Source organism: Eriocheir sinensis, chromosome 58 (assembly GCF_024679095.1).
Source record: "Eriocheir sinensis breed Jianghai 21 chromosome 58, ASM2467909v1, whole genome shotgun sequence".
Taxonomy (NCBI): Eukaryota; Metazoa; Arthropoda; class Malacostraca; order Decapoda; family Varunidae; genus Eriocheir; species Eriocheir sinensis.
Genome location: NC_066566.1, coordinates 4,506,311 through 4,524,971, shown reverse-complemented (window position 1 = coordinate 4,524,971; position 18,661 = coordinate 4,506,311). Strand labels below are relative to the sequence as shown.

Sequence of the window (18,661 nt, the reverse complement as noted above, 5' to 3'; positions counted from 1 at the left end):
TACTGTAGGAAGTGGATAACATTACAAAGTAAAATGTTAGTTCATAAGCAGTATTTATTTTTCATTGGTAGACATTGTTCCATCCTTCTAAACATTCAAAAAGACTTGTGCTTTCTCTCACTCTCTCTCTGCTCTCTTAACAACTGAATGCAATACCACTTGAGTGCATACAGTGCACACACACACACACACACACACACACACACACACAGTAAAACAAACATACATTCAGCTAACTTATCACATTATCACAGTTAAAATTGCAACAAACAGTGAATTAAGTATGTTATGAGAAATTTGTATTTGAGTCCCCGATACCTTATATACTATTTGGTGCATGCCATATATATATATATATATATATATATATATATATATATATATATATATATATATATATATATATATATATATATATATATATATATATATATATATATGCATCCATGTATTAGGATGAACAATATCACCAGTGTTGGCACAAACATCTTTATTGGTTGATGTTTTATTCTCGCCTGAATCAGCATCAGGACTAGATTAGTATAAAATAACGTTCATGCAAAAATGGAAACATCGGCCAATAGATATTTGTGACAATGCTGTCCATGTGGTTCATCCTATGTATTCTAAAACCTTGAATAAAATAGCTTTTTTTAAATTGAGCTTTAAATCAAGATGCTACATACTCCCCAAAACCAGTATCCATGATTGGAATACAGCAAACAAGGCTGCCTTTGTATGATTATCAAAGAGGCCTTGTGGAGTCCACCCCTCAGTGCCACACAGTACAGTCTTCCTGGCAGCCAGACTGCTTGGCCGTCAGTTAGATTGCATGGTGTGAGGATGGAAGTGGACTGGGTAACACTTAGTTAGTAATTACGTACAATGGCATTCAACTACTCACACAATGTAGTATTAATGGAAAAATCTGAGTACTAAACACTGATACCAATTAAAATACATAGTACATAATTACATAAATTCATATCACAATAAAACTGAATATTCTAGTGATGTACAAAAATATTGCATTGTTGATGAACATCATACAGAAGAGGAGACACACCTACTTGTATATAACACTGCACAATGTCAATACAGAGGAGTAAATACAATGAGTGGGCGGAATAAATATAATCAGTGAGTAAGCTGGAATACATTATGGAAGGAATAGCTCAAGACTCATCAACACACCTTTGAGAACTAGCATGGTAACTATGTAGTTCATGATAATGAAAATCATCAATTTCAAACCAACTTTTACAACTACTCTCCACTCAGTGTGCCAAAGATCCCTGACACAAGTATAATCATGCACTGTATCCATGTGACACCTGACTTGGGGTTCATTGAAGAATATAATAAAATGTACAGCACAAAGTGTGACAACTTTCTTGAGAACATTCACATATATTACTGCACCTTATGGACTGTCTGTTTGGTCCACAGCATGTTAGTAAAACTTAAGTTAATCCAACACTACAGATAATCTATGTGGTCCTTTCATGACAAACTTGTACTGCTGACACACAACACTAGAGTGTTGTACACAACTACAGAGATCCATCTAACTACTTGGCTATCTAAATATATATTAGATTTATCATTATTGGTCTGAGGAGAGAAAAAGAGATGGATATTCTACTCACTGGCTTGAAAGGTACTGTAGCTGTCTGAGCCTCCTGTCTCCTGCTCCAGGATACTGTTGAGTGCAACGCTGTGCTTGCTCTTGATGCCCTTCCAGGAGTGCCGTGAGTAGGTGAAGTAGGCCTCAATCTCACTCAAGCTGTGGCCCTTTGTCTCTGGCACCAAAAAGTACACCAGGATCAGGCCCACCACACACACGCTGGCATAGAGGCTGCAGGTGCCAGCAATGCCTGCCACGGCCTCCAGGCTGAAATAGGTCTTGGTGATGATGAAGGCCAGGAACCAGTTGAGCACAGCGATGACGGCTGTGGCCTTCTCCCGCGCTGCCTGAGGGAAGGTCTCTCCAACCAGCACCCACGTGATGGGCCCCACACCAAGGGAGTACGCGCTGACATACACAACCGCTGCCAGGACGGCCACCCAGCTGCCCCCTGTTATGGTAGCAAAGGTCAGGCAATAAATATATGACTGTGGTGGTTCTTGAAGATTTTGGCTCTGCAACCTGCAATTCAACACTCTTCAACACTTCCGTACAATGGATGGTATTCTCAAACACTTCAGCCTCCCACACCAACTATTTCCAAAGGCCGAAAAGTAGATCAGTCGGGTTCTAATGCATGTTTCTTTAGGTCCAGGTAACAGAGAAAGGGTCAAACTACCACCAGGGTCGTAAAACTACCCCTGGAAATGCCCAAAACTACTACGAAAGCGTTGTTGAAAGTGTGGGCTTGGGCGATGACATGTTTAAGAATACGGCCCTATGTATCACCATCTCTTAGGGCCACTTTCACAGTCATTTTGTTTGTTTTGATCGTTACCAATGGCAGCGATCGCAGCAATAGTATTTCCACGGAAAACTGGCCGATGGGGTAGTGGCGGCTGCGGGGTTAGCCAAGCCCCGCACCTTGCCACACACTCTCAACATCATGTGGAAAACTATAGCGTCGATCGCCGCCATTAGTAACGATCAAAACAAACAAAGTGACTGTGAAAGCGGCCCCTAATCTTGCACTCCATGAAAAAAATTTATGAAGATAGTTAAGAAAACAGCTAAATTTGATATACAAACTGCTTTAACAGCTATTTAATCCCCTTTATCAAATCATGCAAAAAGTTGTTCATCTATCTCTGACACCTTTTTGGATGCCCTACTGAACCCATTTTGATACCCCACGGTGGTACTGAGGCCCTGCTACTTTATCTAGTGTTCACGGCCAAAGACTAAACCTTTCAAACTTCATTCATGCTCCAGTGCTCAATGTGTCAGTTTGGGAAGCTTGGCAAAGGGCAACATGCTATCAGGAAGAAGTGACCTCCCCACCCCCTTATTGCCATTAGAATATGTTTTGTTTGGCTGAAAGACTGGCTGAGGAAGACCAGATTAAGGTGGTTTGGACATGTGAGGAGAAGAGAAGAACACATCCTGAGACATGCACTGAACTTTGAGGTAGAGGGCAGAAGACTACCAGGAAGGCCAAGGAAGACGTGGAGAAAGGTGGTGAAGGAAGATATGAGGAGGCTGAACATCACGGAAGAAATGACTATGGACCGGCAACAGTGGAGGAGGCTCATATCCCGTCCAACCCCACCATAGGGAATAAATGGACGTCAAACGATGATGATGAAAGATGGGGTCACTGTTACAAGAAATAAATACGATGGTGGCTGACCTTATCAAACATTCCAAAATACTGGCCTGTGGGATAAGGATTTAAGTAACAAGGGGAAAGTGTGCATTGCAATGATGCCAATATGACTTGTTATTAGTGGCACTCACCAGCCCCACTTGGAACAGCAGCCTCACAGATTGCAATGGTAGCCAAGCCAATGCCCATGGCAGTGATGGAGGCCATGAGTAACTTGCGGCGGCCGAGGCGATCCACTAACAAAACAGCCAGCCCCGTTGACACCACCTGTATGCAAGAAGGCAGAAGTAAGGCAGGGCTGAGGGACACATGTCAAGAGGAAGTGCCTGGCCGTGTAAGCCTTTGCTCCCACATCTTTGGCTTTAGTGCGTCTGATAAATATTCTATACATGAGAGAAAGAGACCAATCTAGCACCAAGGTTTTTCTTATTTCCATATACTCATGTGTCTTAAGAGGTAAGAAAAGTATATGATCATGAGTGTTTTCATGGATGTTAATCTCTCTCTCTCTCTCTCTCTCTCACACACACACACATACATGCACACAAACCTGCATGAGGGTAACACCAGCTGCTGCCCAGTATTCACTAACTGCTGGCACTGCCTGGTGAAGGAATGTGGCGCAGTAGGTGATGATAGCATTGTAGCCAGAGCAACGGTTCACCACTGTCACCAGGCCTACAGCGCCAAGTGGCATCAGACATGACCGCTCCCGTGCCAGATCCTTCCAGGTGTATGTCTGTCTGAGGGTAGGGAAATATTTCTTATCATAATGCTTGAGGTACCTGTTATTTATCTTGTTACCCAATGACTGAATATTCCTCCCACTATAACATTATAACCCTAACATGGATTGTCTTAAGAGGTATAGGTCGTCATCAAGTGTCTTTTTGGAGGCTAACATTCATTATTCTATTCAATATATTCAGACAGCTTTTCATGTGCTTCGCAAGCTTTCTTGTTTCTTGTTTTTTTTTGCCCTGGAGCTAATTCCATCATTGTAAAAAAGAAAGAATTGTAACATCCAAGAGAGATAACTGTTTACATTTTGTTTTTGTTTTGTGAAGCCATACAGAAACCTCTGAACATTGAGTCCAACACTCACTGGTTAACCTTGGTGGAGATGATTTGCTGTAGGTCATACTCAACACAGTAGTCAGGTCCACGGAGGTGTGTGAGAACATCCCGGGCAGCGTCCTGCCGCCCCACTGACACCAGCCACACAGGAGAGTTGGGGACGAAGAGTGTACCCACGAAGTACGCCACCACCATGATGGCCCCAAACACTGCCAGGCCCCGCCACCCCACAAAGGTCCCTGGAAACAAACAAACAGCATTCAGGGTCAAAGCTGTGAGAGCTCAGATTTGTAGAAATGAAACAGGAATGGTGCTACAGTAGAACCTCGTTTATCTGGCATCCAATACAACAGCACAGATCTGATCTGCCGTTGTTTACGGCAGGGCTGCCAAAAACAGAAACAAGCAATAAAAATGTAGAGTAATGTGTGGAAGGGCACTGTGGAATGTGCACCTCAAACTTCTATTTGTTTTCAAGTGGTGCTGCCGGCGCCCATTCCCTGCCATCACCAAGCCACACCGATGCTCCAGTCAGTCAGTCAAAACAAGAGAAACAGACAGAAGCAAGCAGTAAAAATGTACAATAAACTCAATTATGTGTGGAAGGGCACTGTGGAATGAGCATGGTGCACCTTTTACTTGTGTGTGTTTACAAGCGGTGCCACCCATGCCGGTTCACTCTAGTCAGCCAGAAAAAATAAATAAATAAATAAAACAATAGAAAGACCGAAACAAGCAATAAAAAAATTAAATAATTTTTTTTTTTTTTTAAAAAGCACAATAACATGTGGAAGGGCACTGGAATGTGCATGGTGCACCTCATACTTTTCTTTGTTTACAAGTGGTGCTGCCCACTGCAGCTGAGCCACCACCCCAACATGCTGTCGTTTCAGTTAAATCAGACAAAACAAAACAGAAACAAGTGATGGTAATGCAGAGTAAGCACATGTGTATGGCCACTGTGGAAAGCACATGGCACACCTCATACTTTCCTTTGTTTAGCAAAAGTAAGGAGTTTCGGTAATTCTACAGGAGTAAGTCTCACAACAACGGCAAAATGGGTTATCCGGCACGAGTTTTCCTTTGACGTGCCGGATAAACAAGGTTCTACTGTAATAGGCTGGAAAGGTTGTCATGATAATGCTGAGTGAAAGCTCGGTAAGATTAAGCATTAGATTTTTCCTGTTCATCAAGGCAATGTTTATGAATATATAAAAAATGTACACAGTTGAAGCTTGTAAGTGGAAAAGGTATGTGCATGCAGTAGCAAAAGTGATTTTGTGAGATGTACATGTGTGCATTGTTGCATGGATTTCTGAATGTGTGTGTATTTAACTATCTTTCTATCTATTTATATCTCCGATGCCCTGCTCCCTCATGGGAACATCCCTCCAGGGGGTGGCCACAGCAAGAGTGTCTCCATCTCTCCCTGTTCTGGCACTCCTCTCGGCACACTCAATCCTGCTACTTTCAACTCTCTTGCTCCAATACTTGCTCACCCTATTGATCCACTCCACAGGTGAGTCTCCCCTGACAACCCCTCCCTCAATCCTTCCCTCATATACTCCCTTCACAAATTCATTTTCCTTCATTCTTATCACGTGTCCAAACTATCTCAGCGTACCACGCTTCACCCATTCCACTACTCCACAATCCACTCCTTTCACTGCCACACCCATACCAAGCCTTTCGTATATGCTTTCATTGCTTTCTCCATTGCTCCATTGCTTTAACTAGTTGCAGTATATAAATATGAACTAAGCTTGTATGTGCATGTCAATAAATACCCAGTAGAGCCATGGTGAAGATGCCCATGTTGACACCAAGCTGCACCACACAGCTCAGAGCCCCCCGGATGGAGGAGTGCGCGACCTCACTGATGTAGACGGGGACGGCCGAGGTGATGATGCCCAGTGACACACCAGACAAGAACCTAAAAGAACATTGTGTCATTGTGGTTGTGCTGTTCGAGGTCAATCATCTGTGTTGGCCCTCCTTCCCTGCAATCACTCACTTGTATTTAAGTGGGGGGTTAGAAATGTACTTTAGAAAATGCTTGAGACAATAATAATAAAAAAAAGATTCTATCCTATATATTTATTTCATCTAGATTCTGTTGATGAACACTCAGTACAGACCTGCCTCCATACATCATGTACACGTCAGATGCTGCCGCCATCATGATCCAGCCAGTGATGCGAGGAAGAGCAGAGGCCAGTACTGCCCGCCTCCTGCCCAGACTGATGACCCACGATGAAACAAGGGCCCCAAGGCACGCCCCCAGCAGGAGAAGTGACCCCAGCCACGATGCCTCCTGTCAGTTTGAGGGAAAGGTGAGTGTTTTCTTTTTTATTTGACTTAAGACTAACTGAAATTTGTGTGTGAGAGAGAGAGAGAGAGAGAGAGAGAGAGAGAGAGAGAGAGAGAGAGAGAGAGAGAGAGAGAGAGAGAGAGAGAGAGAGAGAGAGAGAGAGAGAGAGAGAGAGAGAGAGAGAGAGAGAGAGAGAGAGCTCATCAGTTGTGTCATTGATGTCAAGAGAGAGAGAGAGAGAGAGAGAGAGAGAGAGAGAGAGAGAGAGAGAGAGAGAGAGAGAGAGAGAGAGAGAGAGAGAGAGAGAGAGAGAGTCCAGGAGGAGGGTTGGCAGAGCAGGGGAGATGTAGCCCTCCAGCATGCCCCCAGAGAAGGTGCTCAGGCCCATCACACATGCTGCCAAGATCTGTAAATGTATGACAGAATAGAGGAGGCAATGATGATACAGGAGTAACTTTATATCTATATAGAAAGAAGCATCAAACAACATATACAACTTTTCATTTGAAAAATACTATTGTTTCTCCATTACAAAGTTATCTAAGTGAGTATGCATAAATCTAGATTTATATTCTATCACTTTCTCACCATAAAATTCTCTGAAACTGAATTATATGGAATTATCTAATTTCTTTACCAAATGTATCATCAAATGTTTCAGAGCATGTGTAAATGCCACTTCACTGGAATGACTAAGCCATAAAAAAATTTTTGGTTAGGTATATATATATATATATATATATATATATATATATATATATATATATATATATATATATATATATATATATATATATATATATATATATATATATATACAGTATATAGTTAACATCCTCAAAGGAAAAATCTGTGAGCTGGGTTTGGCTTTAGGAAATATCATTTGACGTAAGGCAAGGCTCAATAATTATTGTTAGAAAATCAACTCTACACAACTTTACACTAGGTAACTAATCTAACTGCATCAAATTACTAACCTAGCCCTACTAAGTCAGAAACTTGACCCTATCACTTGGATCAGTTAGGTGTGTTTAAGATCTTGAAAGGCTTTGACCGTGTTGGGGGAGATGAAGACTACCTAAAGCTGGCTGCCCCTAGGCACTCCAATCTTCTGACCCGAGATCACTCCCTCAAACTGGAAAAACCACGACATAGAACGCACAAAAGAAATATGTTCTTCTCCTGGAGAGTGGTGAATCGGTGGAACAGTTTGCCGGAGGAGGTTGAGAGTAGTGAAAGTGTTAATGCATTTAAAAACAAATACAACCGGCATGTTCATAGCCAACTGAGAAGAGGCAACTCTTATGAGCGATACTAGCTCCCTTGCCTCTTATGCCACCACTAGGTAAGCAAGTTGTTAGGTTAGACATAGCTGTTAGGGTAGATTAGGTTAGGTTAGCTACAGTTATGAAGTTAGGTTAGATATAATTGTTAGGTTAGGTTAGCTATAGTTGTTAGTTTAGGTTAGACATAGTTATTAGGTTAGGTATAGTTATTAAGTTAGGTTAGATAAAATGGTTAGGTTAGCTGTAGTTGTTAGATTAGATTAGATGTAGCTGTTAGGTTAGGTTATAGTTATTACATTAGGTTAGCTGTAATTATTGTTAGGTCAGATACAATTGTTAAGTTAGGTTAGCTATGGTTGTTACGTTAGACATAGTTTTTAAGTTAGGCTAGACATAGTCGTTAGGTTAGGTTAGGTTTGACATAGTTGTTAAGTTAGGTTATAGTCATCAGGTTAGGTTAGACATAACTGCTACGTCAGATTTAGCTTGGAGAGACTTCCCCATCGTCGCCCCTGGCAGGTAAGGTAAGCGGACCCCAGTACCCTCCACGCCGCCTCACCTCTTGCTTGTGGCGGGCGGGGCTGGCGTCCGTGAGGGGCTTGGCGCCGGGGAAGAGCTCGTCCATGTGCACTGTCCTCTGCGGCACCACTACCAGCACGTCCGCGCCATCCCCGTCTAGCCGGTCCTCGCTCATCATGGTTACCGGCTGCGTCTTCCACCTGTCCTCGCTAATTACCGCAGCAGCCAGGCAGGACGGGCAGGGTCGTAGCAGACAGGACGGGCAGGGTCGTAGCAGGCAGGCCCATGACTACCCGGAGACACAGTTGATGGCTCTCCGGTACTTGTCTTGTTCCTCTTGAGTGTTTTAAGGGGATGGTCAGTCTTGCTCCTCTTCCTCAGTGTTTTAAAAGGATGGTCGGTCTTGTTCCTCTTCAGTGTCTTACGGGGATGGTCAGTTTTGTTCCTCTTCGTCAGTGTTTTAAGAGGATGTATTAGGGGATGGTCAGTCTTGTTTCTCTTGATCAGTGTTTTAAGAGGATGTTTTAGGGGAATGGTCAGTCTTGTTCCTCTTGATCAGTGTTTTAAGAGGATGTTTTAGGGGAATGGTCAGTCTTGTTCCTCTTGATCAGTGTTTTAAGAGGATGTTTTAAGGGGAATGGTCAGTCTTGTTCCTCTTCGTCAGTGTTTTAAGAGGATGTTTTAGGGGGATGGTCAGTTTTATTCCTCTTTAGTGTTTTAGAAGGATGGTTAGTGTGTCAGTCCTCACGTGTGCTGTCCTCTGTGGCCTCTGAGGAACAATGGAATGGCGAGGACGAGGCGGACACACGCACACACACACTCTCACTCTCTCTCTCTCTGACTCCTGTGTTGTTGTTCTCGATGACTCTTCTTCTTCTTCTTCTTTTGACCTCCTCCTCCTTCTCAACACTTCTATACTTCACACCATGCACTTAGTTACTTCACAGTGCACACTTGTACACTTCACCCTGAACTGATGTGATTTTCTGCTCTTTAATTTCTTCCCCTGACTTTGCTTTTCTATATGCCTGCTATAAATCAACTTCCAACCTTTTTCTTCTTTTCATATCTTTTATTTATTTATTTATCTTTAATTAAGGAAAGGGTTCAGGCAGGTCAACGGCAAACAGCAACAACAGAAAAGAATGAAAATCTACATTAATATCACGTACGTAAAATCAATGACTCATAAGAACATAAGAACATAAGAACGCAGGAGAACCAACAAAAGCCCTTCATCCATTTATAAACCTCGATCATGTCTCCACGCACCCTTCGCCCCCTGAATCATCTTAGTCATCCTCTAACATTTTGATATCCATTCTATAGTAGGGTGACCAGAACTGAACCGCATAGTCAAGATGAGGTCTAACTAATGCTAAGTTAATTAAGTTAAGTAACATTGCATCTGAATCTGCCAAACTATAACAAATGATAGTGTGTATGAATATATGCTTTGATTTCTGTCATAACGAAATAATTAATGAGGAAAATAAACCATACGTAAATAAAATCAACAAATCTACGGTACTTGGAAACAATATCAATCTCTAATGGCAACGAGGCTACTTTGGTAACACGCTAAACAAGCTTTTACACGGAAGAGAGAGAGAGAGAGAGAGAGAGAGAGAGAGAGAGAGAGAGAGAGAGAGAGAGAGAATCATATACCCAACTATACGATCCCATTTGCTTATAAATATCTCATTAAATCATCTCTATGTTACAGAATGCAGGAGCTAAAAGGCCAGTCAAATGAGACGAAAAAAGACTGATGAAGGAAAAATTTACGGAAAGCTGCAATTTGTTTCATCGCCTTCATAACAGCGTACTTTATAACATAACAATTTTGCACACCTCTACCGCCATCTTGAAAAAAATGGCGGCCAAAAAGTTTGATTGATTGATTGTTTATTGTTGCAAGTAAACAACAAAGGAGAAGGGATCGAGGAGCATGCCATCCCAACTCCCAGGCAGTACAGAGTGTGATGATTCAACTAAGGATACATGTGGAAGTAGCACCAGGAAACTAAAGAGATAAAAAAAAATAAAAAAAACGTGGTCGTCCCAAAAGTTGTACAGTTTTCAGACACACACACACACACACACACACACACATGATATTAGCCCCACACTTGTGCACGGCGCCACATGTGTTCACTATGGGCCACAGGTGTTGAAGCCGTGAAGCATAACTGTATACACTTACGCTTTTTATCTTTTTTAGGGTACCAGTCTCACCTCTAAATGGCCGACCACCAACGGTTTAGCACGCTTGTCAGAAACCACTATCCCCTGCAGCGCTATTCATGTTAATATACTTTTTGCACGCGTGATTTCATTTGGTCGAGCACGTGTGTGTGCGTGTGTGTGTAACCTATGATAGTCGCCTACTACATTCGTACCTAGCTTAGAATTCCTGTTTTCGATTCTCATGTTATCAAGTTTAGCTTAAGAAGAAGTTCATGAATATATTTAGCTTGGACCATAGCTCGTTCTTGAGGCCATGATTCTAGAGGTCAATGTGTCTATGGGGAAAACTGTGTGTGTGTTTGCCTAGTTGTAGTTTTACAGGACCTGTGTATATCTACATTTATCCAACTTTTCCTTGAAGCTTTGCACACTCCTCGCCGATACTACATCCTCACTTAGTCTGTTCCAAACCTCTTTATTTCTTAGTGGGAAGCTATATTTCTTTATGTGTGTACGTGTGTGTGTGTGTGTTGGATGGCTCTCCACTTTATGTGTTATCACGTCCTCACCCACCTCTTCCACCTCGCGTGACGGTGCACTTCCTCGTTCTAATACCTCTCTTTACACACCCACACACACGGGCCAACACAGAAAGAAGGCTACTCAGTTAATAGCCAAAAGTACAACATGATTCTCGACAAGACTGGCAATATGAATGAAATGTCCCCAAATGATGGAGGTCACACCCTTAATATATAGGCATATCTCGTTTTCTATAGTTTCTTCAATGCTGATGTGCCTTCTTTGTTGGTACTATGCTTATTATGAGCAGACACTCACACTACTTATTATAATTTTTGGGTGGATACTGAGGACTCCCCCACCCACAAACTCTCAAGCAAAGGAATATATATTGATCAAGACATCTCTCAGGCTAAACTTTCTCTTATTTGCTATCCTTTTTCGCCTCCTTTTCACAGGAATGGTGCAATGTGGACCTTTCTCTTTTAGTATTTATTTTTTCCTAGACTTGTTTACTTTACCATAAAAAAAAATCATTCCCTTCATTTCTGTGGATTCAAATATACAGTGAATGCCTATGAAGAGACCCAATTGAGCATGCATATCTTCTCTTCATCTTTTCATATAATGTCCTTATTTTTCCTTATGGGCTTGGACATACATCTGTCTATATATATATATCAATATCTACCTATTTGTCAATCCAACAATCTATCTATCCATCCATCTACACAGTTTATGCCTAACCAACATCACTCACACACCTCTTAGAACACCAAACTACTAAAGAAATGAGAAAATAAGCAAAAGGGATGCACTGTTTAGGTTAGGAAATCCAGGCAGTAAGTTTTCCAGCATAGTTTTATTTTGTGGAAAAGTACAAAATAGTTCACCAGATCTGTACTCTTAAAAAAAAGGGGGGGATGTACTTATCGGCAATGTTATTCACCAGCGTCTGAGATCTCACTGTTCAACGATACACACACTATAAACACACAGGGAACTCACTATTACAATTACGCTGTGTACCAATTTGTTTCAGTGGTAATCTGCCTGTATTGGATTCTGTGTTGTTTCTTTATAGCAAATTCTTACACCTTGTTTTTGAGTGTTAATTTGATTCTCTGTGTATTAAATAGTCTGTTGATCTGTTTCTTTGCTTAATAAAATTCTACTCTTTGTTTCTGTCTGTTAATCTCTTTGTGTGTGTTGATTTCTTACTCTTTTCTGCGTCAATATGTTTCAATGTTTTTTTAATTTCTTACAGTTAGTTTCTGTCCGTTAATCTGTTTTTCTGTGCAATGAATTCTCACTCTTTGTTTCTCTGTGGTAATCTGTTTCTCTGGGTGTTACTTTCTTACTCTTTGATTCTTTGTGTGTTGATTTCTTATTCTGTTTATATGTCAATCAGTTTCTGTGCGTATGAATTTCTTAACTTCACTCCCTTCCCTTGAATATCTGCGACTGGTGATCAGATCTATAAAAGAGTATAAGTTGGAAGAGTATTTGGAAAGACAGCTGCCTCACTCAAGCACATTTTATCACAATACTCAATTTTAGACAGGCAAGTATATGTACCACCTGTAAGGCCTGGCTGTATTACATTCATATCATCAGTGCCTTGAATGAACAAACAGGGCTGGTTTTAGATTCTTTGCGGCCCTAATGAGAGTATGCTTTAGGGTCCATTATGTACCCACTTGAGGCTTTACAAGGGGTAGTTAGATGCTCTTAAAATACTAAACATCAACTAATCCATTAAGCTTTCTCATAATAAATATTTGAGGATGCATACAGACAAAACAGGCCCCGAGTAAACAGATTATCTTAAAAAATTAAACATCAACTGATTCACTATTCTTTTTCATAAATATTTGGAGGCCCTTCCAAAATAAAGAAAGGGGCCTCACTTGTACCCAAAAAAACTGGAACTGTGAATGAAAAAAATAAATACTCTTAATATCAGTTCACAACCAAGTAGGTGAAATATGTAAGAGCCAAAGTAGTTTCATGAGTCAAAGTTACTTACATACAACGAATTCCGTCTTGCGTAGTCAGTCGGGTTCTGATCCTCCACAACAACTAGGTACATGTATCACCTAACCAAGGAACTTATATACCAATGATGTGTGAAACCAATGAAGTGGTGGAAGTGTTTGGGTATCTGAGAGCCATGACTGGTGGGGAGGTGGAGGTGTGGCAGGGAACATAGTGGTGAAGGAAGGAAGGTTTAGGAAGAATGAAAGATGAGACTGATGAAAGGAAGGCTAGGGTGGATGCTGCTAAGGGTGTTTACAAAAAAGAAAGACTGAGACTTAAGCATGGATTAAATGTAAAGGGAGAAAGGAAACTGATAACTCATAGGCCTGAATGAAAAATATCTGCAGTGCAATATGAACAGCAAAATTTAAGAAATAAGGCAATTTAAGGAAAGTTAAAGAAAAGAACTTGACAATGACTGTCTGACGCCAAACCTGATGGACTGTGAGAGATTTTTGGCGATGATGTTTTCAGTCATGGCGAGGGTATGGACAGCAGGGGGCCTAGTGTATTGGGTGATCCTTCTCTGAGGAGTGTTTCCTCCTCTTACATCTATTGCTTCTATTTGTTTTAACTGATCCTATTTTGACTATCCACCTAATGTTTAGAGTGACTGTGGGAGATGATGATGAAGATGATGGTGACAAAAGTACACACTCTAAATCTAAATCATTTTCAAAGAATCATGAAGGAAGTCTTGACTGCTCTATGTTACCATTCCTGCTGACAGGAAGAGGGGGCTGGTCGTCCCTATTTGGAAAGGGAAAGGAGGCCAGGACTGTAACAGCTACCACCGTGTTAGACTGCTCACTGTGCCAGGCAAGGTGGTTACCCATCTATTGCTCATGCAGCTTCGTAGTCAAATGCTGAAGTTCAAAGATTAGAGCAGTCAGGATGAATATCTTGTAAGTGAACAACTTACAGCATCCTAACAGTTCATGTACTGGTGGAGCGCTGATGCCAACAGCAGATGCATCACAAGATACTCTGGGAGTTCTTGTGGCCAAACTGGATTCCTGCAAGGATTATTGGTCTGTTGACTGGCCTGTACTCTGGGACTGGAGTGCTTTGAAGTGTGTGGGGTACATATCCAACTTCTTCGCACAGGAGTGAGGTAGGGTTGCATCCTTGCCCCATCCTTTTTCAACACGTATGGACTGGGTAGTAAGCAGACTTGTGGACCAAGGTCATTGTGGAGCATCTAATCGTAATGCCAGGGTCACCAATCATGTTTTTGCCGATGATGCAGTAACCCTTGTTATGTCACTGGAGGTTCTGGTGATGGCTTTAAAAAGCACTGCATGAGGATGCTAAGACATTGGAAATTAATGCTTATTGAATGAAACAGTACATTCTGTTCATGTGTTTGGCTATGACATAAAAATCTTGGAAAATTTCATATACCTTGTTAATAACATACTGCAAAACAACAAGGGGTATGCCAAGAAGTCTTCCAGCAGATTGGCTTGGCATTGAGTCATGGACTTGCTCAGCACGAGTATATAGCATTGTCGATATTTGTGTAGGACGAAGACTTGAATCTTCAAGGCACTTGTGCTCCTTGTCTTACATTAGGGCTGTGAGACATGGACAAATAATGACTTGAAGAAGCAGACTGATGCCTTTGGAAATAATTGCCTTTTCTAAATCAAGGGATATTGTTGGAATGACTCTGTCTAATTGGTGATCACTCCATCAGCCTGTATTGAGGCCTATTACCTGCATAGTCCATGAATGCCAACTCCAGCTATATGGGCATGTCGTACACTACTCATAAGTTGACCCTGCTCACTGGCATGTATTTGTAAGAGACAATCTCTTGTGGAAGAGGTCAAGGGAATGCTGTGAGTTACTTCAAATGAGAAGGGGGCCTGCATGGAAACTTGTTTGGAAGACCCCCAGGAATGGTCCTATAGGGTGGATGAGGTAAAACGCAGTTGCATGTTCCCAATGATAGACTCGTTGATAAAGAAATGAAACAGAGCAATATGCAGGATGATACACATGCAGATGAGAATGAACTGGCAAATCCACAAGATCTGCCTCATGGTACACCTTATGATATGTGCCTAATGACATGCTTGGAAAAATATGATGATGCTTGTAAAAATTAGGTTGCAAGTCTTGTTCATTCAGCAACCTCTACAGTGGAAAAATATTCACTTACATACTACACGGTCCTGCAATTGTACTATGAGTTGTTGACTCCAAAAGAGTGGTGTAGGAATGCAAGTTTCTTTATCAGAGAGAAGCTCCTATATTTTTTTCTATATTTCTGCTATTCATTTATGGTTATGCATTTTTTATAATGTTTGAAACCGCCTCACTTTTTTCAGTGAAAGTAGTTGTCAGAATAAAGCATATGATACATATGTGGTTTTTAATTATGAAAATGCAAAAAATTTGAGTGGCCATCTGCCAATTTTTCTTCCTTTAGCAGTTGGCAGTATTAAATGAAATATTAGAAAACCACAAAAGAATAATAAAATATTCTGTGAGTATTTTGTTTTGAAATAACCTGTAGTATCACAAAAATTACTAATCAAATGGGTACAGGACACAAACAGTAATGACAAATAAATTAAATTACAGTGAAAAAATAGTTTATAATACTGCTACTCTCTGTGCTCTACTATTTCCCATAAAAGTAATGACTTAAGCTATTGACTATGGCAGCATACAGCCTGGAAGCACTATGGACTTGATCTTTTGTAGGCCAGGATGTCCGGGTTCTTCAGGAGTGTCCTGACCAGGGCTTGAGCAGCACCGTACGTACTGTAGCGAGTCCCTTGGCACATCTGGTACTGTGAGGCGTCCAGCTTGTGGTCACACGCCACACGGTGAAACACGTGAGTTAGACCCGGATCAGCCGCACGGAAGATCTGCATATCACTCTTAAGCACCTGTGGATGTCAGGAGGCGGTGAGCGGGAGACTCTCCTTGTGTATCAAACCTTGGGCCACTATCAAGCTTTTTCATGCATGCCATGCTTAAGGATGTTCAACTTATAATTTGTAAAGTACTGATGCAGTCTCCAAGATATCTGTTTTATGTAAAGGAAGATTATGAAGGTAATCAAAAAATTTTGCCATCAAATTAAAAAATTGAATGAGTGATCAAGAGATTTTGTTTGAATAAGAAGGAAAATTCTTGGCATCAAACTACGTTGTTGACAAACAATAATATAACCGTACCTTCTCATACAGGTCAACGTCCTCTCCTCCCCAGCCAAGTATTGAAGTGTCGAGTCCTCCGACCGCTTTCAAATCTGACTTGTACATGGATACAATGCCAAAGCCAAAGGCTCGCCAGTACCCAACCTCTTCGTTGATCTGAGAGGAAACATTGCACTCATTTTCATAATAATTATCAGAACCAAGAGGATTAGTGCAAGTAGCAGCAGCAGTAGCAGCAATAATAATAGCAGTTCTAGTGATGGTTGCTGTAGCTTCAACAGTGTAGTTAGGTGCAGTAGTATTCATAAAATTGTATTCATGCGACAAGCAAAATGTAACATGCTTTACTTGGGTTGCAAGTAATCCCTTGCATCTGGATGGTTAAAGCTGTGCCAGAGCTAGACAGCAAGTATCTATTCAGCTATCACAATTTAGTTCCAGGTGACCAGTTTCTCAGCACGTTGTTGAAAACATTGCCAACACTCATGCATGTGACCTCTTAAAAAGATGGCAGCAATGTGTGTGTCACAGTGTTAAGTACCACAGTTCATGGCCCTCTTCAATCTTTGCAGTAAATTAGGATAAAGAAAAAAATTACCCACATGAAAAGTGTGTCATGTGGTACATTTGTTAACTTGTGCTCCAAAGATTTGACTGAGCGATCAGTATGGAGTTCACTACTTACTTGGATTTTGTTGTCTTTCATTCATGGTGATAATTTTCTTCACACAGGAACATGATGGAAGTTTTCTTCATAAGTAGTTGGCAGAACCAAAAGCAGTAGTGGTAGAAATTATACAATTAGTAGTAGTAATTGGAGTAGCAGTAGTAGTAGCAACAGCAGGAGCAGTAGTACCTAAAGTAGAAGCAGTATCACTGGCAGAGACAGCAGCAGTAGCAGCATTAAAGTAGTGGTAGCAAAAGTGACAGCCGAGGCATTAGCAGCAATAGTATCACGTATCCTTGTGAGAATAAATAACAACAGAGTATACACTAGATGCAGCAGCAATAGTGGGGGCAGCAGTAGTGGTTGCACTGTAGTAGTAGTAGCAGGATATGAGAGAATATACCGCTCACAACGCAACTCTAATAGATGGTAGCAGGAGTGGTTGCACTGTAGTAGTAGTAGCAGGATATGAGAGAATATACTGCTCACAACGCAACTCTAATAGATGGTAGCAGGAGTGGTTGCACTGTAGTAGTAGTAGCAGGATATGAGAGAATATACTGCTCACAACGCAACTCTAATAGATGGTAGCAGGAGTGGTGGTACTGCCGGCAAGCTTAAGCAGCAATGATTAGAGAAACATGCACAGTCTCAGCCGTGGTGTGTAAAACCATTATAATCTCTCCTACATTGTTGGTTGACATAACCCTCAATTGCTAATGAATGTGAATAACCACAAGTAAACTCTATCTTTTAGTATAAGATGTTGAAATATAAAAAAAAATGGTAAGTTTAATCTTACATAAATGTTGAATGAAAAAGATTACAACTATCATCCAGATTCAGAATACAAGCAGCAAATTCACTGCAGAGGTCAAGGTCAAGGTGAAGGGGAAAATTACAATTAGAATTCAATTTCCTTCTGCATCTACAGAGTTTATGATAAATGTCCTTATAATCTCAATGGCTGCCTTTCAGAGTATTCTTAGTATCTAAACTTTTTTCCCTCAGCAGCTAATCAACACTAAGGATGGGAGACAACTCACCAAGCTGTGGTCATAACCTTCCGTCTTGCCCTCTCTTGTAAACTGTGGATCAAACTCACTGAACACAATTGGGTAGTAAATCTGCAACAGAAATAAAACAGGTGAAAATGTTAAAAATACTATGCTAATAATTGGCACATGAATTCTAATAAATGTATTTTTCTCCACCCACAAAAAGATGAGATTGCATGCAAACTTGAATAAGTAGCCAATGCCCAATGATACCTCTGTAGTGTGGTGGTTGGCACTCCTAGCTATGAATCAACAGGCACAGGTTTGATCCTGGCCTGGGAAAATAAGCATCCAGCCTACCTAGTTATTCATCCTCTCCTTTCCGGTTTGTTGATTTATGAGTGCCTAGGGAAACCTGGGGAAGGTAAGCTTTGGTAACATGGATATCACACTGGCTCTGTGTCCCAGGGTAGTGGGTTCTTACTCACTACAGGCTCGGCGCTGAGGTGACGGATATATGAGTGCCAACACAACATGCAGCTATAGCTCATCCCCCAACTTTGCTTTTTATGCCCAAATCAG

At 41.2% G+C, this 18,661-nt stretch overlaps 2 protein-coding genes across 5 annotated transcripts in view; both read right to left on the bottom strand.

The window, feature by feature from the left end:
* Positions 1–40: 40 nt before the first annotated feature.
* Positions 41–9,339, bottom strand: LOC126984982 (facilitated trehalose transporter Tret1-2 homolog). Its single transcript, XM_050839212.1, has 8 exons — positions 8,527–9,339; positions 6,989–7,087; positions 6,509–6,684; positions 6,158–6,303; positions 4,399–4,609; positions 3,844–4,036; positions 3,425–3,560; positions 41–2,078 (listed from the first exon to the last, which is right to left on the bottom strand). The coding sequence occupies exons 1-8, from the start codon at positions 8,662–8,664 to the stop codon at positions 1,642–1,644; spliced, it is 1,536 nt and encodes a 511-aa protein (XP_050695169.1). The 5' UTR covers positions 8,665–9,339; the 3' UTR covers positions 41–1,641.
* Positions 9,340–12,041: 2,702 nt separating this feature from the next.
* The window catches only part of LOC126985069 (chondroitin sulfate synthase 1-like), a 28,882-nt gene continuing 22,262 nt past the window's right edge, over positions 12,042–18,661 (bottom strand). Inside the window, exons 11-13 of one of the 4 annotated variants that reach the window (XM_050839460.1) lie at positions 18,128–18,208; positions 16,433–16,570; positions 12,042–16,141 (exon numbers count right to left, since the gene is read on the bottom strand). In XM_050839460.1, the coding sequence (XP_050695417.1) occupies positions 15,932–16,141; positions 16,433–16,570; positions 18,128–18,208 (429 nt within the window). In that variant the 3' untranslated portion in view covers positions 12,042–15,931. The other 3 variants (XM_050839462.1, XM_050839463.1, XM_050839461.1) reach the window with 3 other exon arrangements.